Source organism: Rana temporaria, chromosome 2 (genome assembly GCF_905171775.1).
Source record: "Rana temporaria chromosome 2, aRanTem1.1, whole genome shotgun sequence".
Classification (NCBI taxonomy): domain Eukaryota; kingdom Metazoa; phylum Chordata; class Amphibia; order Anura; family Ranidae; genus Rana; species Rana temporaria.
In genome coordinates, this window is record NC_053490.1 from 206361360 (window position 1) to 206382680 (window position 21321).

Below are 21321 nucleotides of genomic sequence, written 5' to 3' on the forward strand. Positions count from 1 at the left end.
AAAGAATAATAAGAAAAACAAGACAATGTCAGTCACCCCAAGTCCCCATCTAACAGCAGCCAACACTCCTTTCCACCCTTCTCCATAATCCAATCATGAAATGACAGACTGTTCTTGTCATGTTTTGTACGCAGGAAAGAGCTTGTTTACTCCTGCTGAATACTTTCTGCAGACGGTGGAAAGCTGTTTGCAGAGTCAATGGGGATGAAAGATGAAGCGGTCTGGCAATTTCCCAGAAAACACACACATGGCAAAAAATGGAGTGAAACATGAGGGTGCAGATCTTTTATATGAAAGCAATAACCTCAAGTGGCTGAACGCATTCTTTGACTTACATAGATTGGTTTATTCATCCAGTTATGTTATCTTTTTTGAGAACTGTTGTTTAAGGGGTCTTTAGGCTACTAACACTATTTGCAATCTATTCATGTTAATACCAAGAACTAATACCAGGGTATTGTGTTTGTATATGGAAGGTTTCAGGAAGCTGGTGATTAAACTATTTGAATATTAAAAACTTGATGAATCTTTTGTTTGCAAAAAAAAAAAAAAAAAAACATTAGCTACCTATAATTTTATGTTATTATCTCCCATTAGCGTTATTGTTGTCCTGAGAATACACTTAGTAAACTCTATCACCAGTATTCATGCAAACCTTGTAAGTACTTGCAAGTTTAAAGGTTCGTTATTGACTTTGCAAGTTGTTATTAAATCCCAAGTTATATTCTGTGAAGAAGACTTTACCAAGTTATAACAACCTACATCAACTCAGGTTTACATAGGTGCTTTAAACTGCTGTTATTGAAAAAGTGAAATTAAGTTGTGTGTGCAAATCAAAAAAGCACTACGATTTTTTGTTTTACTAAATGAATATCTTATTTGGTATCTTTTTAATAAGCCTCATACCCTGTAAGGTCCTTTGCTTTTTTTTTTATTAAAAATAAGATGAAAACACATAATGATCTTTCCAGAAAGTCATAATTTAGCATGCTTACATAATTGCGTGTCCAACAGGGGCGGACTGACAACTCATGGGGCCCCCGGGTAATAGAAGATTATGGGGCCCCTGGGCTTACAGATGGCCACCATCACATCAAAAGCATGTCGGTTTCGTACATATCAGGGATAGTTGTAAAAAAAAAAAAAAAACAGAGTTTGACATACTGTCCCTGGTTTTACTGAGCCTGGGGCCCCCTAGTGGCATGGGGTCCTCAGGCAGTGCCCGAGTGCCTCAATGGTCAGTCCGCCCCTGGTGTCCAAACAACCTAACAACTGAAACATGTTAATCAGGAGTGAAAAAAATGCTGTAAAGTAAACATGCTTTAATAAATAGAAGTGTTAATAGTTTATTTTTATCAATTAACCGCTTCAGCCCCCGAACCATTTTGGTGGTCAAAGTCCAGGCCACTTTTTGCGATTCGGCCCTTGCTTCGCTTTAACTAACAATTGCGTGGCCGTTTGACGTGGCTCCCAAACAAAATTGACATCCTTGTTTTCCACAAATAGAGCTTTATTTTGGTGGTATTTGATCTCCTCTGCGATTTTTATTTTTTGCGCTATAAACAAAAAAAGAAAAGTGACAGTTTTGAAAAAAATTCTATATTTTTATCTTTTTCCTATAATAAATATCCAAAAATAAAATAAAATTTTATATATATATATATTCCACGGTTTAGGTCGATACGTATTCTTCTACATATTTTTGGTAAAAAAAACAAAACAAAAACGCAATAAGCTATTATTGATTGGTTTGCGCAAAAGTTATAGCTTCTACAAAATAGGGGACTGTTTTATGGCATTTTTGTTAATAATTTTTTTTAGGGCTGTGGAAATTAACTTTTAATTCATCGATTAATCTTAAATTTTTTTGATCGATCAAAATCTTTTTGATCGATTAAAATTCTTTTGATTGGTACTCACCTCTCCGCCGGCTTCTGGGCCTTCAGAGAGTTCCGTCGGAGATCCGGTAACGTCACAGACACCGGTGGGGCTTGCCGTGTCCATCTGAAGAGCTCCTTTGCTGTGCCTTCATATCTACATGGCGGCGGGACCTTACTATCTGCCACACGCAAGGGCTGTTACACTTCCCTCTATCAACCTGGGATTCTACAACCATCCACTGGGAGTTGTGATAGTTCCCTTCACGGGACATCTACATGCCGACGGACTGATGTTAACCTCTCCTCATCTGGATTCAGCAGTGGTATCGTTGTACACATTTTTATACCAGTATTATACTTAGCTACATGTTTTTTTTTTACTGCTTTTGCTACTGTTTTGGTATTACTCTCACCATTTTTACAGTTTATGTAGCTACATCGATTTTATCTCCAGTGCAATATTTATTTGGTTACCTACTTGAAGACTATGAAAGTTTTAATGCTATTCCCATCGAGTGCTGCCTTTGTGTGTTTTTTGTATCCTGCTATCCGTTTTTCCCGTGGTTGGTAGCTGCACTGGGAATCAGCCTGCAAGGAGATCAGCTAAAAGTAGTTGGATCTGCATGTGCTTTATAATTAATCGAAATTAGTCGATTAATCGATAAAAAAAAAACAACGATTAATCGAACACAAAAATTTTGATCAGTAACAGCCCTATTTTTTTTTACTAGTTATGGCGGCGATCAGCGATTATCGTGACTGAAATATTATGGCGGACACATCGGACACTTTTGACACCATTTTGGGACCATTGTCATTTTTACAGCCATCAGTGCTACAAAAATGCACCGATTACTGTAAAAATGACACTGGCAGTGAAGGGGTTAACCACTAGGTGGCGCTGCAGGGGTTAAGTGTTCCCTAGGGAGTGATTCTTACTGTTAGGGGGCATGGCTTCACGTGACACGTTACCGATGACCGTCCCCGATCACAGGGAACGGTCATCAGTCACAGTGTAACAAAGGCAGAATAGGGGGAATGCCTTGTTTACAAAGGCATTCCCGTGTTCTGCCCTTGCCGACCGCAATCGCAGGACCCCCGGGAATACTGAGTTCTCGGGACCCGCAGCTGTACTCGCGAGGCACGTGGCGGGCGTGCGCGCGCCCGCTGGGCGGCAGATTTAAAGGGACGTACCTGTACACCAATCTGCCTGCCCGTGCCATGTTAACGATGTAAATAGTCATACGGCGGTCGGCGAGTAGTTGACATAGGAGAAATCAAAATCAAATTAATATTTGTTGTGACCACCCTGTGCCTGCAAAACAGCATCAATTCTTCTAGGTACTCTTGCACACAGTTTTTGAAAATCCCTAACTATGTGGAAGTGTAAAAATAGATGCTGGTTTGAAGCCAAAGTGTAGACACACTAAATAATGATTTGATTAAATTTTTACTTATGTTCACTCACTTTACATTTTGTATATTGATAAAAATATATTAATTATTTATTATATATATTAATTATTTATATATTTTTGAAACCAGTCTAATTTACAGCATTTCTCCACACCTGCCTAAAACATTTGCATAGCACTGTGTATATATATATATATATGTGTATATATATATATACACACACACACACACAGTGCCTTGCGAAAGTATTCGGCCCCCTTGAACTTTGCGACCTTTTGCCACATTTCAGGCTTCAAACATAAAGATATAAAACTGTAATTTTTTTTGAAGAATCAACAAGTGGGACACAATCATGAAGTGGAACGAAATTTATTGGATATTTCAGACTTTTTTAACCACTTAACCCCCGGACCAAAATGCAGGTAAAGGACCAGGCCCTTTTTTGCGATTCGGGACTGCGTCGCTTTAACTGACAATTGCGTGGTCGTGCGACGTAGCTCCCAAACAAAATTTGAAGATGCACACAGTGTGTCAACATGTGCTATCTGCCATCCCAGGATATCTATGTCTGTGCTTTGTGGGTGCAACCCCTTCCTCGCTACTCAAGTAGGTGAGAGGAAGGGTTTGTACCACCAAAACACATCCATTGATCCCCCATGATGGCAGATAGCACATGTTGACATTTGGCATGGGATCAGGATAGAAATCCCCATTTTGCCCAACAAAATGCGTGCATCTTCAAATTTTGGCTTGTTCCGGGGTGACATCATCCCATCTCATGTGTTTCTAATAAGGTTAAACTTTGTAAGTTCCATTGTTTGTAGATATTTGCTTGTTTTAAACATGCCTGGTTTTAGGCAAAAAAAAAAAAAACTATTGGGATTTTTCTATCAGAAAATGTAAAAATCGCACAAGTTGTGCACAGAATAAACTTGAGGTCCTGCAGGCTTCTCCCAGTCACCAGGTACCTCAACATGGCAATGAGCCTCTTCTCGGCCGTGATGGCTTGGCACATCACAGTGTCCTGCCTCGTGATATAGGGGGACAAAATATCCAACAGACGGTGAAAAAAGAAAGGGGTCCGTCATACGGAGAAAGTTCCTGAAATCATCAGGGTTATTCTCCTGGATTTCCCTAAGCAGAGGCATATGGGAAAATTGGTCACGCTGGCGCAACCAATTCTTGGCCCATGAACTCCTCCTTGCCCTGTTCACGGCCACAGATCGGGTAACGAACTGCCGAAGCAAACCCATACGCAGCACGACATCGAGATTGAGAACATACTTCCAACATGGCTTCAAAACGGTCGGCTGGTCAGAACGAACTTTAAACAGAACGCACCTAGGAACAGCAAGGCCTATAAAGAACGACCTGAAAAACAGAAAATGAGCGGACAGGAACGCACTGCAAAACAGATACGACCTGACTGCAAGCACTGAAAGACAGATACAAACCCACAAGCACGAACTGAACACCAGAAAACAATCTGAAAAGCATGGAGACTGAAAAGCGCAAATCAGCTCTAACCAAACTTTTACTAACACGCGGTAACAAGAAATCAGCAAAAGCAGCCCCAAGGGTGGCGCCATTGGATTTGACCTTCCCCTTTATAGTCGTACGTGGTGTACGTGACCGCGTTCTGACACGATCGTTTTTTTAACCGATGGTGTGTAGGCACGACTGATTAAAGTCAGCTTCATCGGATATCTGATGAAAAAATCCATCAGACCGTTTTCATCGGATGAACCGATCGTGTGTACAAGGCATTATGCCGTTGAAACACCCAAGGCAACATTTATACGCTATTAAATATATCTCAAAATATCTCTTAAAAAGTGATCCATTCTATTTCTATGATTTTCACACCGCTCTTTAGAGTCCATTATGGCAATGTTATGGCTACTGTAGGTGCGCTACCATATTCCTGGAAAAAATATCTTCATGAATGATATGCTCTGCAGTAGGTTATTGCTATATTATTTGTCTCTCTGCAAGCTTTTTGGCCCAGACATCACAGTTTTGCTGCATGTTTTTGTGCTCTGTTCATGCTGGGCTGTTGACATTTTTGAGCATGTTAAAGAAATATCTTCTTTGTCTGCTTCATTCTCAGCAATATTCACAGCAGTATTTTTAGATTGTAGGATACATTTTTTTTTCCCAATTTTTTTTTTTTTTTATTGGTCATAGCAGCAATTAAATGAATATAAACTGAGCACATTAGTGTACAGGTATCGCTATGTAGGATAATCTTAATGCCTTAATATGGTGTTTCTCCGTCCTGTCAAATAAGTGTTTTATTAACATATATATATATACTCTTAAAGATTTGGCCTTTTTACCCAGCCTCTGAAATACATTTTAATTTTAATTTACTAGGTGCTACATCTGTTAAAAATAATATTTTCAAAAAACAAATCCTTCCTTTTTTCAGAATTTGTCGGTTTCTCTGCCCAGTTTCTTAGCCTGAATTCCATGTTGATTCCTTTCCTGATCATGGTGCTAACTTTGTAGCCGATTCCTCCAACTGATAAAAAAACATAACTTAAAGGGGTTGTAAAGGTAAACGTTTTTTCACCTTAATGCATTCTATGCATTAAGGTGAAAAAATATCTGCGGATTAGCGCCCCCCCCAGCGCCCCTGTTTATTTATCTGACCCCTCGAAAGTTCCGCGCCGTGAACGGCTGGTTGATTGAAAAAAAATTGTTGATTGAAAGCAGCGCAGCCATTGGCTGTCAATCACATCCAATGACGCAGTCGCCGGGGGGTGGGCCTAGTGATACAGTGAGTGACTTTGGCCGCCGGCTGTATCACAGGAGCGATCCCGCAAGAAATCATCACCATGCAAGCTCGCTCGCATATAGGTGATGAGTTCTTGCGAGAGGGGGCCAAGACAACAGCTGCCAAGGTACCATAGAAAACCAGGTAAGGGGCCACTCTGTGCAAAACGAGCTGCACAGTGGAGGAAAGTATAACATGTTTGTTATTTAAAAAATTACCTTTACATACCCTTTAACCCAACATATTAGGCATTCTTTCTTCCCTAAAGTGGTTTAAGGTGCTTTTGTTTGTTGTTATTCATTTTAAATGCAGTACAAGTATATTATCAAAGACTTATACAAATACAAAAAAATCATGCAAAACATAAAAGGAAAGACTTAAACATACAAGAAGGTGTATACCCAAAAACCCTTATCTATTATCGTAACAACCCTGTTCATTCCCTTTAAAAGGAGAATGAAAAGAAGGGAACCCTATATGCTCTCTCTCCTTCCCACCCTCCCACATACCTCCATTCTGGCCCTGGTGGGCTATGAATTCGTGAAAATGAATTTGTGAAAAAAATCATACCATATTAGCTAGTGAATATTACTTATGTGCCCATTGAATAAAATATTTCTCCCCCTAATTCCCAATATTGTCCCATCCACCCTCCCCAGCCATAAGAGAGAAATCAGTTAAGGGGGCTCTACCATTGAAGGGGGAGGATAAGTTTGCCTTCAGCAATTGCCAAGGCCCGATTAATCCTCATGTCCTAAAAAAGTCCAGGCCAGGCCTCCTCCCTTATCTTAATTTACTATGTCTTCCTAATATCACAGAGATTCTTCCACCTCTCCAACGTGTCCACTTTCTGACCCACCTTCATTGCATAGACATCCTACATATACAAAAAATATTTGAACTCATTCCAACTACTGCAGATTTTATTAAATGTTGATGTCTTAATATGTCGTTTCTCCGGCTCATAAAATACTGGTATGTAATACTGAACTCCTCGTTGCTGATAAAAAAACATAACTTTTTTTATATTCACTTTTTTTCCTTTATTATAACAGATCTTGTTTTACAATATAATAATAATATTATATATATATATATATATATAAAAAAAACAATAAACAGAGACAGACAAATACAATGCTTACCCCGATAAATCATTTTAACATGTAACCCTAGTTCCCCTTTCCCCTTGGATTTCTCTTATCTATACTCCTGTTTTACCCTTTTCATTCTATTTCCTCCCTCCAGAGCACCCTTGGGTGACGGGAAACACTCACATACACACATTATCCTCCAATCTCCAAAAAGAAGACGAGAGAAACAACAACTGAACAAAATAAACCCCACAAAAAAAAAACCCTGGCTTGGCTCTACTCCCCCCCCCCACCCCCGGGGTCAGTCCGTCACTATTTCGGCGGTATAGTATAACTATCCTGCCCATACACCCTTAAATGTGTCCTGTTGATCTCTCACTGTATGTACCCATCTCTCCGCTTCCATAATCCTCTCTACCTCCCCCTTCCAATCCTTTATCGTGGGGCATCTTGATTGTTTCCAGAATCTAGGAATTAGTGCCTTAGCTGTGGAATAACACTTTTTTTTATAAAATGTAATAGATGATGGCATCCCATGAAAAAGGAAATGTAATGGGGAGGGCTCTATAGCTCTAAGTGTTAACTTTTTTTATCCAGGTTGTTAACTCCTCCCAACATTTTTGAATCCTGGGACAGTACCACCATAAATGTAAAAATGACCCCTTGTGGTTGCATCCCCTCCAGCAGTTAATATCTGCAGATGGGTACATCTGCCCCAGGCGGGTCGGAGTCCGGTACCATTTAGTGAGAAATTTATAGGACATCTCTTGTATATACAAACTAATTGAGGAATGGTGTGTTGTCTCCATCAATCTATCCACTTGTTCTGTCGTGAAATGATGGCCCAATTCCTTTTCCCACTCACGAATGTAGTAGGGAGTTGTATGACCATGAGCACTCAACACCAACTTATACATTCAAGATAACATATGGCCCGGCTCTGATAAATTAACACACCACTCCTCAAAGGTGTTCAATGGATTTGCGGGTCTTATCTGATGTTTCCATTTATTAAACCAGTCCCTCAACTGACCATATTTCCATTCCGCCATTACTACCTCCCCCATATTCTTTACTAAATCCCCCAATGGAAGAAGTTTCCCTTGTGGTGCCATTCCTGCACAGTTCCCTTTCCCCTCCCTACCCCAGCACCCTAAACTACCTCTTTCCTCCCCCGGGGGAAACCAGGGAAAACCTTCCAGGGGTGTCAAGGGTGATATCGGGGGAGCGGATCTTCCTGTCTTATTCATTCTGTCCCATATTGTAAGTGTTGTTTTGGTCAAGGGTGATACATATTCCGACAATCCCCTATAAACGGCCCGTATCCATGGTGGCTCTGCCAAATTCCTTTCTGAAAAACGTTTTCTCCACTGGTACCCATCCTTTACTATCTGTATCATGGCACCAGTTCATTATGCGAACCAGGGCCATGGCTCTGTAGTAAATCCCTATATCCGGGAGGCCTACCCCACCCTCCCCTTTGGTCTCCTCAGCATCTCATATGCCAGTCTGGGGTGTTTATCTCCCCATACAAAAGTTGTGAGGACACTCCTTATTTGCTTAAAAAAATTCTGTGGCAGAGTTATCGGAATGGCGTACAAGACATAAATAAGCCTAGGGATTATATTCATTTTAAGCGCATTTACCCTCCCAAACCACGTCAAAGTGTGGCCTCTCCATTTCTTCAAGTCTTGTACTATCGAAACAACCAATGGACCATAATTTAGATCGTATAACCGTTTTACATTTGGAGTTATATAGGTCCCAAGATACGATAGAGCGTCTGTACGCCATTCAAAGGGGAAAGCTCTCTGTAACTTTTTTCTTAACCTCAGGGATACATGAATTGGCACAACTACCAACTTTTCAATATTTATTTTGAAATTTGATAAAAAAAAAAAAAAAAATTCTCTATCTCCTTCATAAAAAACATAACTTAACCCAATATCCTAGGCATTTTTTCTTCCCTAAAGTGTATTAATTTGGATACATTTGTAAATATGTGTGCAGATTCAAAGGCAAAGCATGTATGGTAGCTCAGAAGTGAGCGTTTCCCCTTTAATTTTAAATAAAATAATCCAATAAAAGCACATAGTATGAAAATTCACAAATTCACTGCAAAAAACAAAATAAAAAAAAGGACATCAGGTTTACTTATCTATATGTCAGCCCCGCAGTTTGTGAGCTAGACGGCTGTTATATAGCTTTATATTATAGAACTGTGCTTCCAGTAATATGAAAACATTTTTTTTTTTTTTTTTTTACAATTAATCAATATTAGGTTTACATTTAAAAAATGAAAATAAATAAATCGTAATGACCTGATGTCAAATAAACGTTCATACTATAATAGACCAATGAAACATTTCTCACTCTAATTTCATACTAAGCGTGGAAAAAAAAAATCAAAACATCCAATTTTCTTTTTTTTTTCTCTTTGTGTGCTGATAGAGAAAGAATAAAAGTGAGAGCTTTTTCAATCATGCATTCATTATCTGCACTCAGGGAGGAATTTTAATCAATTCAGCACTTTTCAGAACAAGGCCATAATGTTTTAATATAATCATCTCATCATTGAAATGAATTTTATATAAATGCAATTTTTTGCTTCTCTGGCAGCTAGAACAAGCTGCTTTACTACATTCATTAGAGGCAGAGCAGTGGCTGGCTAATACTCTTTTCGACAAGGGACAGGCATAGGCAGGCAGCCTGTTTCCACCAAACTGATTCTTTATTAGGGAAAAATTGGCATGGGCTGGAAAGAATCGCCATTTGTCAGAAATAAATACCTGATTAACTTACCAGCTGCTATGGAACATGTTTTACACACCTCAATAAAATTCATTGGTATTAAATCTCTGTTTTTATTTATCTTGCTTAGAGTCTAGTATACAGTATGAAGTGGATTCCTGCTATACTTCCTGTGGAGAAAAGTATTTTATGTACCGGTACCTTAGAAGTCATCTTTGTAAGCTAGATTAACTGAATCTCTCTTATTGCCGTTTCCTTTCTTCTCTCTCTCTACTGTATCTAGCTATCCTTTTTAATTTCCTCGGTATTCTCTGTATATTCTTGCTTTGTAAGTGGAAGACATTGTTATATTAAATACTAATTACAATGATAACTTAGGTTAAAAAATGTTGGTATTGATATCGCACAATATTGTTACATAGAGGTATCAGTCAAATGATCAGACACATAACAATATGCAATTTGAAGTTTCCTGCGTGAATGTCAGATAAACTGACAATCTGGTTAATATGATACAGGGGGTGCATAACAAGCAGAGGAAAATAAAGAAGAGGCAGTGCAATTATTTTAGTACAGGTCTGCCTGGGGACAGCACAATAAAGAAACAATTTAAGAGAACACAGTATAAGAAGTCAGTAGTAATTAACCGCACTGTACAGTTCAGTCTAATGCAAACACAGTTACTTGTGGTTTCCTCGGAGATAACACCTCTCTCACAAGGAGGCAGTGTGTAGCTTTTAGAGCAGGTTGCTGACCACAGGGTTTTTTGGGCAGGTTCCTCAGAGGAGAGGTGGATGGACTTAATGTCTAGGTAGTAGCAGAAGTCCCCATGCATGGGCGTACCAGGCGGTGGCTGGAGATATAGGGCCACACCACTGAAAAGGAATTATTTTGGGGCCAGCTAATACAGCGCCCACCACAGTGACTGGTGCTGAAGAAGAATCTCTATGCTTCTGCACTTTCTTCTGGTGGCCCACCCAATGGGAACAACTAAGGAATGCCCCTTAGCTGGTGACAACAAACATGCCCTGTCATTGCTCATCAGGCGCAGTCTTTACGAGCACCCAATGATGGAAAATAGTGGAATTTATACCTCCTGGGCATGCCCAGGAGTCATGGGTATTGTCAGAACCAACTGGATTGTGGGAAAAGGGGCCTATGCCCACTGCCGAACAAGATCAGCAGATTCACAATTTCAAAGTTGGCCTCAGACGCCTACAGTGTTGGCATCTTGGCATGTCTTGGGTATCCCCTTTCAGATGTCATAGACTATATGGGCCAGATTCTGGTAGATCCTGTGGCGGCGTCGCGTAAGCCATTTACACTACGCCGCCACAACTTACAGGAGCAAGTGCCGTATTCCCCAAACACTTGCTCCGTAATTTGCGGCGGCGTAGTGTAATTGGCCCGGCATATCCCCGCGTAATTCAAAGGGGGCGGCTTGTATTTAAATTAAGCGCGCCCCCGTGCCGATCGAACTGCGCATGCACCGGGCTTAAAATAGCCCAGTGCGCATGCTCCAGTTCTCAACAGAAAACATCAATGACGCGGGCGTGGGGGGTATTTATTTTTATTTTTAATAATGCTGTTGGTTTACACAAACAATATAGCTTTCAGCAGAGCACTGCGAGCAGGGCATTCAGCCATGCAGAAGAGGCTCAGGCTGCCTATAACACTCCCCAGCTGTCACTCAGGGATCTCCAATATCTCCAGAGGCAGCTGGAGTAGGTGGGCGGAGCTGGAGGTGTGGCTGCCTCCTCCACAGACCCATTCATGCTGATTCCACAGCTGAAGGAGATAGAGGCAAGGACACAGCTTTTTCTTCTTCCTCGAGGCCCGGGTACCATCCACTTTAGCCCCTTTTTGGCTTTTTGAATAGATCCGTCTGCATAGCCCCACTGATCCTGTGAAGGATCTTCCTGCAGAGCTTTCTCAGCATTTCTACTAATTTCTACTAATAAATGATGAGATCTAGCATTATAAAATATGTGGACTGTCCTAGGGTAGCAAGGGACTTCTTAACCTAAAGAAGAGGATAGTTGTCATCTGTAGTAACTGCCTATTTGCTCTTACTCATTTTACTCACCCCTTGTTGCATCATCTTGCATTATCTGCTTGACTTCTTGATAGAGATGATTAGGTATGCTTTGATACCTCTACCAGATATTAGGACTCTGTCCTATGGGTATCTCATGTTTGATGCCATTTTTACAGTCGAGGCCAGGGATCCACTGTGAAAACACCTCTGACCATTTATCTACTAGTCACCTTACTTCCTCAAACTAAGTACGAATGGGAGTATCTGTTTTCCTGTCCTGTCTTGGCCCTTTTTTGCCACCCACTTGGTAGCATTACAGTGATTTTCAGGTGTCCCATTTTAGGCAGTTTGACTTGCCAGACCACTGTGACAGTCCTTGTTATGAATGGAGCTACATCCAAAGGCAAGGACACTGAGCCCTTGCAGTCCATGGCATGAGCCAACATTCATAGGGAAAAATAGGTCCTGATAAAATGTTATCACAACCTATGTTTCAAAAAATACCCTGACAACAGCTTTTCCTATATGTCTGCAGAGCTAGCCACAGTGTCCTCCAGTGCTTTTAAGGCATGAAACAGTTGTCATTGTTTTAGGTGGACCCAAGTGAGTAGGTCACCCTTTAAATAGCTCAGTCCTCAGTTCCTGGATGATAATCATGCCCAGTATCACCTGCGATTGTTCCTTACCAGGGTACCTAGGCTCATTTTCTTCTTGGGATAGTATAGCTAGAATTCGGGTTCCAGCAGAGTACTAACTTGTGACCCAATATCAAAGAAGCACTCTCTAGGCTGTTGAACTGTCCACACAAAACATGGCAAGTGACCACTACATCTTCAGTACATGATTAAGAACTCCTTTTACTCTTTTACTTGACTGACCCACTGCTGCTTAGCAGCTGGTTGCTCCACTTAAATGGCTTCTTCTGCATTCTGCTAGAGCAAGCCCTAACTGAAGGCTCATTTCCTGGCAGCCCTAGCAGGGTGATCTCTCTTGTCTTGTCTCTTGTCAAAAGGGCATCCTATTTTTCATCTCTTGGGATATTCCTGCTTAGGCTCAATGTAGATAGTTCTGTCTGGAGCCAGGCCAATCCTTCAATCAATTTATGAATGTCCACCTCTCATGGGATTGAGTGGATCACAGTTTGTTGCCATGGCATGGTGGCCATGGGTGTGTCAGAAAGTGTGTCTTTGCTCTAATCAATTTAGCAATCAAGATTGCTTTAATTTTCCACTTGTAAGATTTATCTGACCTTATCAGAGAGCAGTCCATCCATGAAACTTTCCTTCTGCTTCCTGTCTGTGTCACTCCAGCCAGGTTGACATACACACCCCTTTCCTTGTGGTGGATCTCAACTGAAATTTCTTGTAATTCCAGCATGTATTGCATAATATACACTTCCTCTCTCTGCTTCCTGCCAACAAAGTGAGCCCTGAGGTCCCTTAACACTTCCGTCTAGCTGTATACTATTTCAAGACGATTATCTTGTCCAGATAGTCCTGATCTTCTGCCAGGATTAACCTTCTAATTTTCCCCCTAAGGCCCCTTTCACATGGGCAGATCCGCTCAGCGGACTCCGCCAGCTCATCAGGAGATTGCACCGTTAATCTCTGCTGAGCCAGCAGATGACATGTCCATATCCGTTCACTGATCAGGGAGGTATCGCCATACGTCTGTTTTCTTATCAGATCGGATGGCAGATGGGTGTCAGCTGACACATCTACGCTGACATCAGCCTGTTTATAGGAGTCAATGGGTGGCCCGCTCAGGGACTTTTTTTTTTTTTTAGGCCAGGTTCACACCTATGCGAATTGAGTGCGGTTTAAAATCGCATCTAATTCGCAGGACATTTCAAAATACATTGTTTTCAATGAGGCTGGTTCACATATGTGCGATGCATCCGCACTGCGTATTGCCTCCAAACCGCATGCGGTTTTTATGTCTTGCGGTGCGGCTCAGGTGCGAATTCAGTCCCATTATCTTCTATGGGTACGCATCTAATTCGCACATGTGTTCAGTTCTCTGCAGGAATTTTTCTCATTCAGCTCAATACAATTCTCCCCCACTCTCCTCTCACCCGGAACTTCTCCCAGGTCTCCAAATTCGCACCTGATCTGCAGCTAAACCGCAGTTGATCTGCAGAACACCCTCTAGAGAAATTTGCAACGACAACGCAGCTCAAAAAAGCAACGCACTAGTGTGATTCCGGCCTCAAGGCTTTGGGGGGGGGGGGGCGACGCCCAGGCGCCCACTATGGACGGGCCGCCATTGACAGTGCTGGGATAATGGTAGAGGGGTATGTAAAAAGCATAGAACAACATATGACAGGCAGTGTAACTATTATAGTACAAGGCTGTCCAAGGGTAGTTCTAAGAATTTGTACGATACAGAATAACAGTATCCAAGAGAACAGCACTGTACAGTTCAATCTAGTGCAAACACATTTACTTGTTGTTCCCTGTGGATACCACCTCTCTCACAAGTCTATCTGTAGCTGATAGCACAAGTGGTCAAACACAAAATTCTCTGGGCAGGCCCCACAAAAGGGACGCAGAAGAAGTCTTTGGTGTTGATGAGGTGGCAGAAATTCCAGAGATTAGTGTACAAAGTGGTGGCTGAAGGCAACGCTGTATCCTGGCCTAGGTCGACAAGGCCCAGGCCTAGGGCAGCACTTTGCAGGGGGGCAGCACAGAAAGAGTCCCCGTCGGCTTGCGCTACACTGTTAGTGTAGTGACAGTCTTATGAGGCGGACTGGGCTGAGAGGCAAATTAGTCTAGTGTCCCCTTAACCACTTAAGGACCAGCCCATGTACATATACGTCCACAATATGGCACGTACAGGCACATGGGCGTATGGGTACGTCCTCCCCTATTAGCGGGTGGGGGGTCCGATCGGGACCCCCCCCGCTACATGCGGAGGTCGGGTCCGCTCGGGGAGCGATCCGGGACCACGGCGCGGCTATTTGTTTATAGCCGCTCCGTCGCGATCGCTCCCCGGAGCTGAAGAACGAGGAGAGCCGTGTGTAAACACGGCTTCCCCGTCCTTCACTATGGCGGCGCATCGATCGCGTCATTCCCTTTATAGGGAAGACACGATCGATGACGTCATTCCTACAGCCACACCCCCAAACAGTTGTAAACACATACACAGTGATCCCTAACTCCTACAGCGCCGCCTGTGGTTAACTCCCAAACTGCAACTGTCATTTTCACAATAAAGAATGCAATTTAAATGCATTTTTTGCTGTGAAAATGACAATGGTCCCAAAAATGTGTCAAAATTGTCCGAAGTGTCCGCCATAATGTCGCAGTCACGAAAAAAATTGCTGATCGCCGCCATTAGTAGTAAAAAAATAAAAAAAAATAAAAATGCAATAAAACTATCCCCTATTTTGTAAACACTATAAATTTTGCGCAAACCAATCGATAAACGCTTATTGCGATTTTTTTTACTAAAAATAGGTAGAAGAATACGTATCGGCCTAAACTGAGGAAAAAAAATGTTTTTATATATGTTTTTGGGGGATATTTATTACAGCAAAAAGTAAAAAATATTGCTTTTTTTTCAAAATTGTTGCTCTATTTTTGTTTATAGCGCAAAAACTAAAAACCGCAGATGTGATCAAATACCACCAAAAGAAAGCTCTATTTGTGGGGAAAAAAGGACGCCAATTTTGTTTGGGAGCCACGTCGCACGACCGCGCAATTGTCTGTTAAAGCGACGCAGTCCCGAACTGTAAAAACCCCTTGGGTCTTTAGGCTGCATATTGGTCCGGGGCTTAAGTGGATAAAGAGGCCGCACTGCTTCCGGTATGCAGGCAGCCGGCATTCCGCAACTTTGGCTGTCCTATCATACTGGACCACAAACCTTCCTCACTATGCTATATGTTTTCTGCTGCACCCCTGGCATGGTTATATCTTCTTAGTCCTCTTAGAAATTTGTGCTTAAAATAAAACTATAGGCAACACTTTTTTTTATTTTGGATAGAGTAAGGGAGGGTTAAAGCGGTGATCAAATACCACCAAAAAAAAAAGCTTCATTTGTGAGGGGAAAAAATGACACAAATATAAAAGGGGTTGTAAGGGTTACATTTTTTTTTAAAATAGCAAACATACCATACTTACCTCCACTGTGCAGTTCGTTTTGCACAGAGTGGCACTGATCCTCATCTTCTGGGGTCCCCCGGCGGCTGTCTCAGCTCCTCCCCCCAAGAGCTAACCCCCTTCTGGGAAGAGCCCTCCCAAGGGGGTTAGCTTGCAGGCGCGCTCCCGTGTGATACAGTGCCGGGTATAGCCACCAAGTGTATCACTCGGCCCCGCCCCCGGCACGCCGCATAATTGATTTGATTGACAGCAGAGGGCGCCAATGGCTGTGCTGCTATCAATCTCCAATGAAGAGCAGCCTCAAGCTGGGGGAAAGCATCGCGCCCACGGAGTTTCATGGCTCAGGTAAGTAAAACGGGGCGCCCGAGAGTGCAAGGTGTTTTTTTACCTTGATGCATTAAGGTGAAAAAACACAAAGTTTTACAACCCCTTTAATTTGGGTACAGTTTTGCATGACCTTTTGTGTCAGTTAAAATAATACAGTGCCGTATCACAAAAAACGGCCTGATGAGGAGGGAGGGGGGTAAATCTTCTGGAGGTCAAGTGGATAAATTGATCATGGAAGGGTTTGGATAATTCTTCAGGCAATTGATTAGACTGTTGACCATTGCTAGTTCCTCCTCTACAGTGAATTGTGATTAAATAATGAACACAAAAATACATCTTATTATTTGTTTGTTGAACTAAGTATTTGTTAGTCTGTTTGTAGGAATAGCATACACATGCAATTGTACAAAGTTAGTACGTATAAGATGACCATTCATATATGTATGAAGATATACTGTACTCGGTGCCGGGACAATGTCATTTAGCGCTCAGGGCAAACAAGCCATACTGCGCCCCCTAATTGTATGAGTATTACATTTAAAAAAAATCCCCCTCCCAGCAGAAATCTTTGCCCCCTATCCCCTCTCCCAGATCAAAACCTCTTTCTCCCCCAATCCACCCTCCAAAAAAAAAAAAAAAATCCCCCCAATTACCCCCCTTGCACAAATACCTCCCAATAATCTCTACTAGCACAACCTCCCCCCCCCCCCAAAAAAAAACGAATTTCCCCTCATAGCACAAATCCCCTCCCCCTCTACTTATCCCCCGCTGTCCCCCAAACTCCCCCTCTCAACACAAATCCCAACCCCCAATCTCCTTGCAGCACCCCCACAGCTCACATGATACCACAACACCCATGGCAGTCGACCCTCCTGCTCACCCTTGGTCCCAGCCCTGACTGTACTGTATGTAAATGTATCTAGCCATCTACAGTAGTTGCTGGAAAACCATTAACACTAAGCAAAAAGGGGGGATTTTTAAAAGCTTGGAATAAATGTAAATACCTCCCAACTTTTTGGGATTGGACGGAGGGACAATGGCAAACGTTTGTTGGTATAGGACACACCCACTACCATGCCCTCTTACAGGAGAACTATACAAAAAATATGATTAGCGAAGTCCACAAGTACTTTTTTTAACCACTACTATTCCTTTATACTTTCTTTTGAATTTACAAATGCAGCAATTTAAATATTGGATGAAAGGTTTAAAAGATAAAAAGTGCATTTTATATACAACTACCGTATTTATCGGCGTATACCGCGCACTTTTTTTGCCCTTAAAATCAGGGCAAAATCGTGGGTGCGCGATATACGCCGATACTCGCTTCCCGCGCTGTGTTTGAACGCCGCCGCCGACATATACCGAGCGCAGTACACTCGGGTACACTCGGCTCCCCTCGCGGTTATGTGAGAAGAGCCGAGAGGAGCCGAGCGTGCCCGAGTGTACTGCGATCGGTATATGTCGGCGGCGGCGTTCAAACACAGTGCGGGAAGCGCGGATCGGCTCAGAGACAGAAGAGAAGCAGGGAGGACACCACGAAGGCCGCAGTTGGACGCCGGACCGGACAAGGCCGCCGATGAACGCCGGGCAAGACACCAAAACTGTAAGTAATAAAAAAAAAAAATTACAGGAATTTCACGTCTAGATTAGGGGTGCTCGCTATACACCGGTGCGCGCTATAGGCAGATGAATACGGTATATAAATCAGACCAAAATGAGGGACAAATGAGGAGGAAAGAGGGACTTTGTTGCAAATCTGGGACAGTCCCAAAATCCATTTCTTTTAAAACTATGTAATCTTTTATAAAGAGTCTTACAGAAAGTAAGCCAAGCTTTACAAATAAAAGCAGCGAGTCCTGCAAAAATATACCTGAAAAGAAAAAAAGTTACAATATATACTTCCCTTAGGCCTCTTTCACATTGAGGCGTTATTCATGCGGTACAGCGCTGCAATACAGCATGCTATACAGCATGAATAAATCTTGCCCTGCAGGCTTCAATGTGAAAGCGGTGCGGTAGCAGGACCGCTCCAAAAGTCCTGCTAGCCGCATCTTTGGAGCGGTATAGAAGCGGGGTGTTTACCGCTCCTATACCGCGCCTTCCCATTGAAATCAATGGGAAACCGCGGTAATACCGCAATGCGCCTCTGCAGAGGCGCATTGCGGGCGGTATTAACCCTTTTTTGGCCGCTAGCGCCCGAATATCGCAGTAAATACGACGGTATAGCGGCGCTAAAAATAGCGCGGCTATACCGTCACCGCACCTCCGCTGCCCAATGTGAAAGCAGCCTTACTCCTGCATGTTTAGCATATGTTCAGTTTAAGCGTTCATTTAAAAAACGTGTAGCCTCAGTTTAGTAACTACGGGTAACAGCTCTACCTTTACTCCAGTTGCCTTGATCAAGGTAGATCTCAGTTTGCTGGTCTGGTTAGTAATTCACTTTTTCCTCTTTAATTAGTGGACAGGTGGTGAAGTCCTGGGTGGGGAGAACAAATCAAGTCCCATTAAAGAAAGTTTTGCAGATTGAGGTGTTAGATCTGCCAGGAGCTGTTCACCATTACTGCCTGCAGCATCATTAACAATAGTGGATTGTCAACAATGCAAGCAAGTCACAGTTCAGTCTTTCATGCTTAACACAGTAGTTACATAAGACAAGTGTATATTCCAGGTGAATTTTGCTGGGATTCAGTGTAGTGCAGTCCTCAGCTGTTGTACACATTGTACAGCAATTGCAAGATATGGAGGTAAGAGAACCAAACTTTAAGATGAGTTAGTGAATGTCAATTTTTTCAGTAATATAACAAAATATGGCAAAGCTAAATCAGAGGTGGTAACAGACGTATGTTGTGTGATTTTTATTTTTACTTTAAAGTGACAGAATAATCTACAGTTTGCTGTTAAAGTTAGCCAGATTCACGGTTGCATTAATAAACACAGTAACTGTAATAAGGGCAAATGGTGTTAGCGGGCTATGAACAGTGTTTTTTTTTTTAAAGTGTGTTTTGATGTAACGTAGGCTTGTATGCTTTTGTCTATATCCAAATATAGCGATAATGAGATGGGTGCCATTCACACTGAGGCGCTTTTGTGCAAAAAATAGTGCCTGCAATGCGCCCTGAATGAGCCTCTCGTTTCTATCCAGTGTGAAAGCCTGAGGGCTTTCACACTGGAGCGTTGCATTGGTGGGACGCTAAAAAAAAGTCCTGCCAGACGCATCTTTGCGTGGTAGGAGCGGTAAAAATACCACTCCTATAGCGCCCCTGCCCATTGAAATCAATGGGGTAGAGCCTCCAAAACGATGTGGGTGGGTTAACCCTTTTTCGACCGCTAGCGGGGGTTAAAATTCCCTGCTAGCGCCCAAAAAAAACATGATGGTAAAATGCCGCTAAAAATAGCGGCGCTTTGCCACCAGCGCACCAAGCGCCTCAGTGTGAAAGTACCCTTAATCTATAAAATTGTAGCCTGTTTTAATGGTTTTGTTTAGAAACCATTGACATTTTGCTGCTGTGATGTGTACCCGCAAAACCTTGTGAATCGGATGTGCAGAGAATACTTAAGGGATTCTATTTGTAAGTGCTGAAGCTGAGCCCCCCCCCCCCTCAATTTATAAAAGCCTATAGCTATGCAATATTTCTCTGGCATTTTGCTGCTTTACATCGCTGCATTATTAACGCACAAAAATCTGCTTTTAATTGGTTTCAAGACATTTTTTGCCACAGCACCGCAGACAAGGTTTAATCTATTTTATTTTGGATACATGCTGCATCAAGTTTTGACACTGTTCTTTGTACTTGTATATGAGCAGTACTTTTGCCCTGAATTAAATCAAATATTGACATATAGACCATCCTCCTTGTGACATACTAGTTAGGTATATTGGCTGTTATCCCTATGAATAAAAAGGGTTGCATACATTCTTGAAATCATAGGGCCCTAAGCCCAGGTTCACACTGTGGGAATGAAGCTTTGCGAGTTCAGCTGAACTTGCACGATTTCACTCCCGCATGTCAGTCTTGATTTTAGTGGCGGTTTCTGCACAGATGTCAATGGAAATCGCAAGCAGAAAATGCAAAAAGTAGTACCGAAACAATTTTTTTTTTTTTAATCGGCGCGGTGCCGCAAATGTGGCGTCACACTGATTTAGGACGGTGCCATTGCCGCCAATTTGACATGTCAAATCGCACCAGTATGAACCAAAGCTATGCCCTGGTGCGATTTGGCATGTCAAATCGGCGGCATTTGCAGGCAATTGCTAGTGATGGCACTGTCCTAATCAGCGGCGCCGCACCGATTTCAAAAAGTAGTTTCTGTACTACTTTTTGCTATATTATTATTTTTTATTTTTTTCCCCGCGATTTCCACTGACATTGCACAGATGTCTCTGTAAATCGTAGCTGAAATCGGTACTGACCAGCGGGAGTGAAATCGTGCGAGTTCAGCTGAACAAGCATGGCTTCATTCCTGCAGCTCAGTGTGAACCTGGTCTAAATGTGAGTATTATTTGGTACAGTGTTCAGCACCAGCGTATTTTATATTTTGACAGGCAGCAGGGCTAGATGCTACACTTGTACACATAGGGGCAGATCCACAAAGCGAGTACGCCGGCGTATCTACTGATACGCCGGCGTACTTTCAAATTTCCCGCGTCGTATCTTTGTTTTGAGTCCTCAAAACAAGATACGATGGCATCTGGGTTAGATCCGACAGGCGTACCTCTTCGGATCTAAGATGCAATTTTTCGGCGTTCGCTGGATGGCGTTCACGTCGTTTTCCGCGTCGAGTATGCAAATTAGCTATTTCCGACGATCCACGAACGTACGAGCGGCCGTCGCATTCTTTTACGTCGTCTCTTGTCGGCTTTTTTCGGCGTATAGTTAAAGTTGCTGTTTCGTGGTGTATAGTTAAACCTGCTATGTTAAGTATGGCCGTCGTT

At 42.4% G+C, this 21321-nt stretch overlaps 1 protein-coding gene across 2 annotated transcripts in view; it reads left to right on the forward strand.

Moving 5' to 3' along the window:
* Positions 1-21321, forward strand: part of OCA2 (OCA2 melanosomal transmembrane protein) — a 424742-nt gene that overhangs the window by 49288 nt on the left and 354133 nt on the right. The window contains exon 1 of one of the 2 annotated variants that reach the window (XM_040336313.1): positions 18861-19132. The exons of the other annotated variant lie outside the window; for it this stretch is intronic. Within the exon in view, the coding sequence (XP_040192247.1) occupies positions 19127-19132 (6 nt within the window). The 5' untranslated portion in view covers positions 18861-19126. Of the gene's footprint in view, positions 1-18860; positions 19133-21321 lie in introns of those variants that run through there. 2 annotated transcript variants of the gene reach the window in all.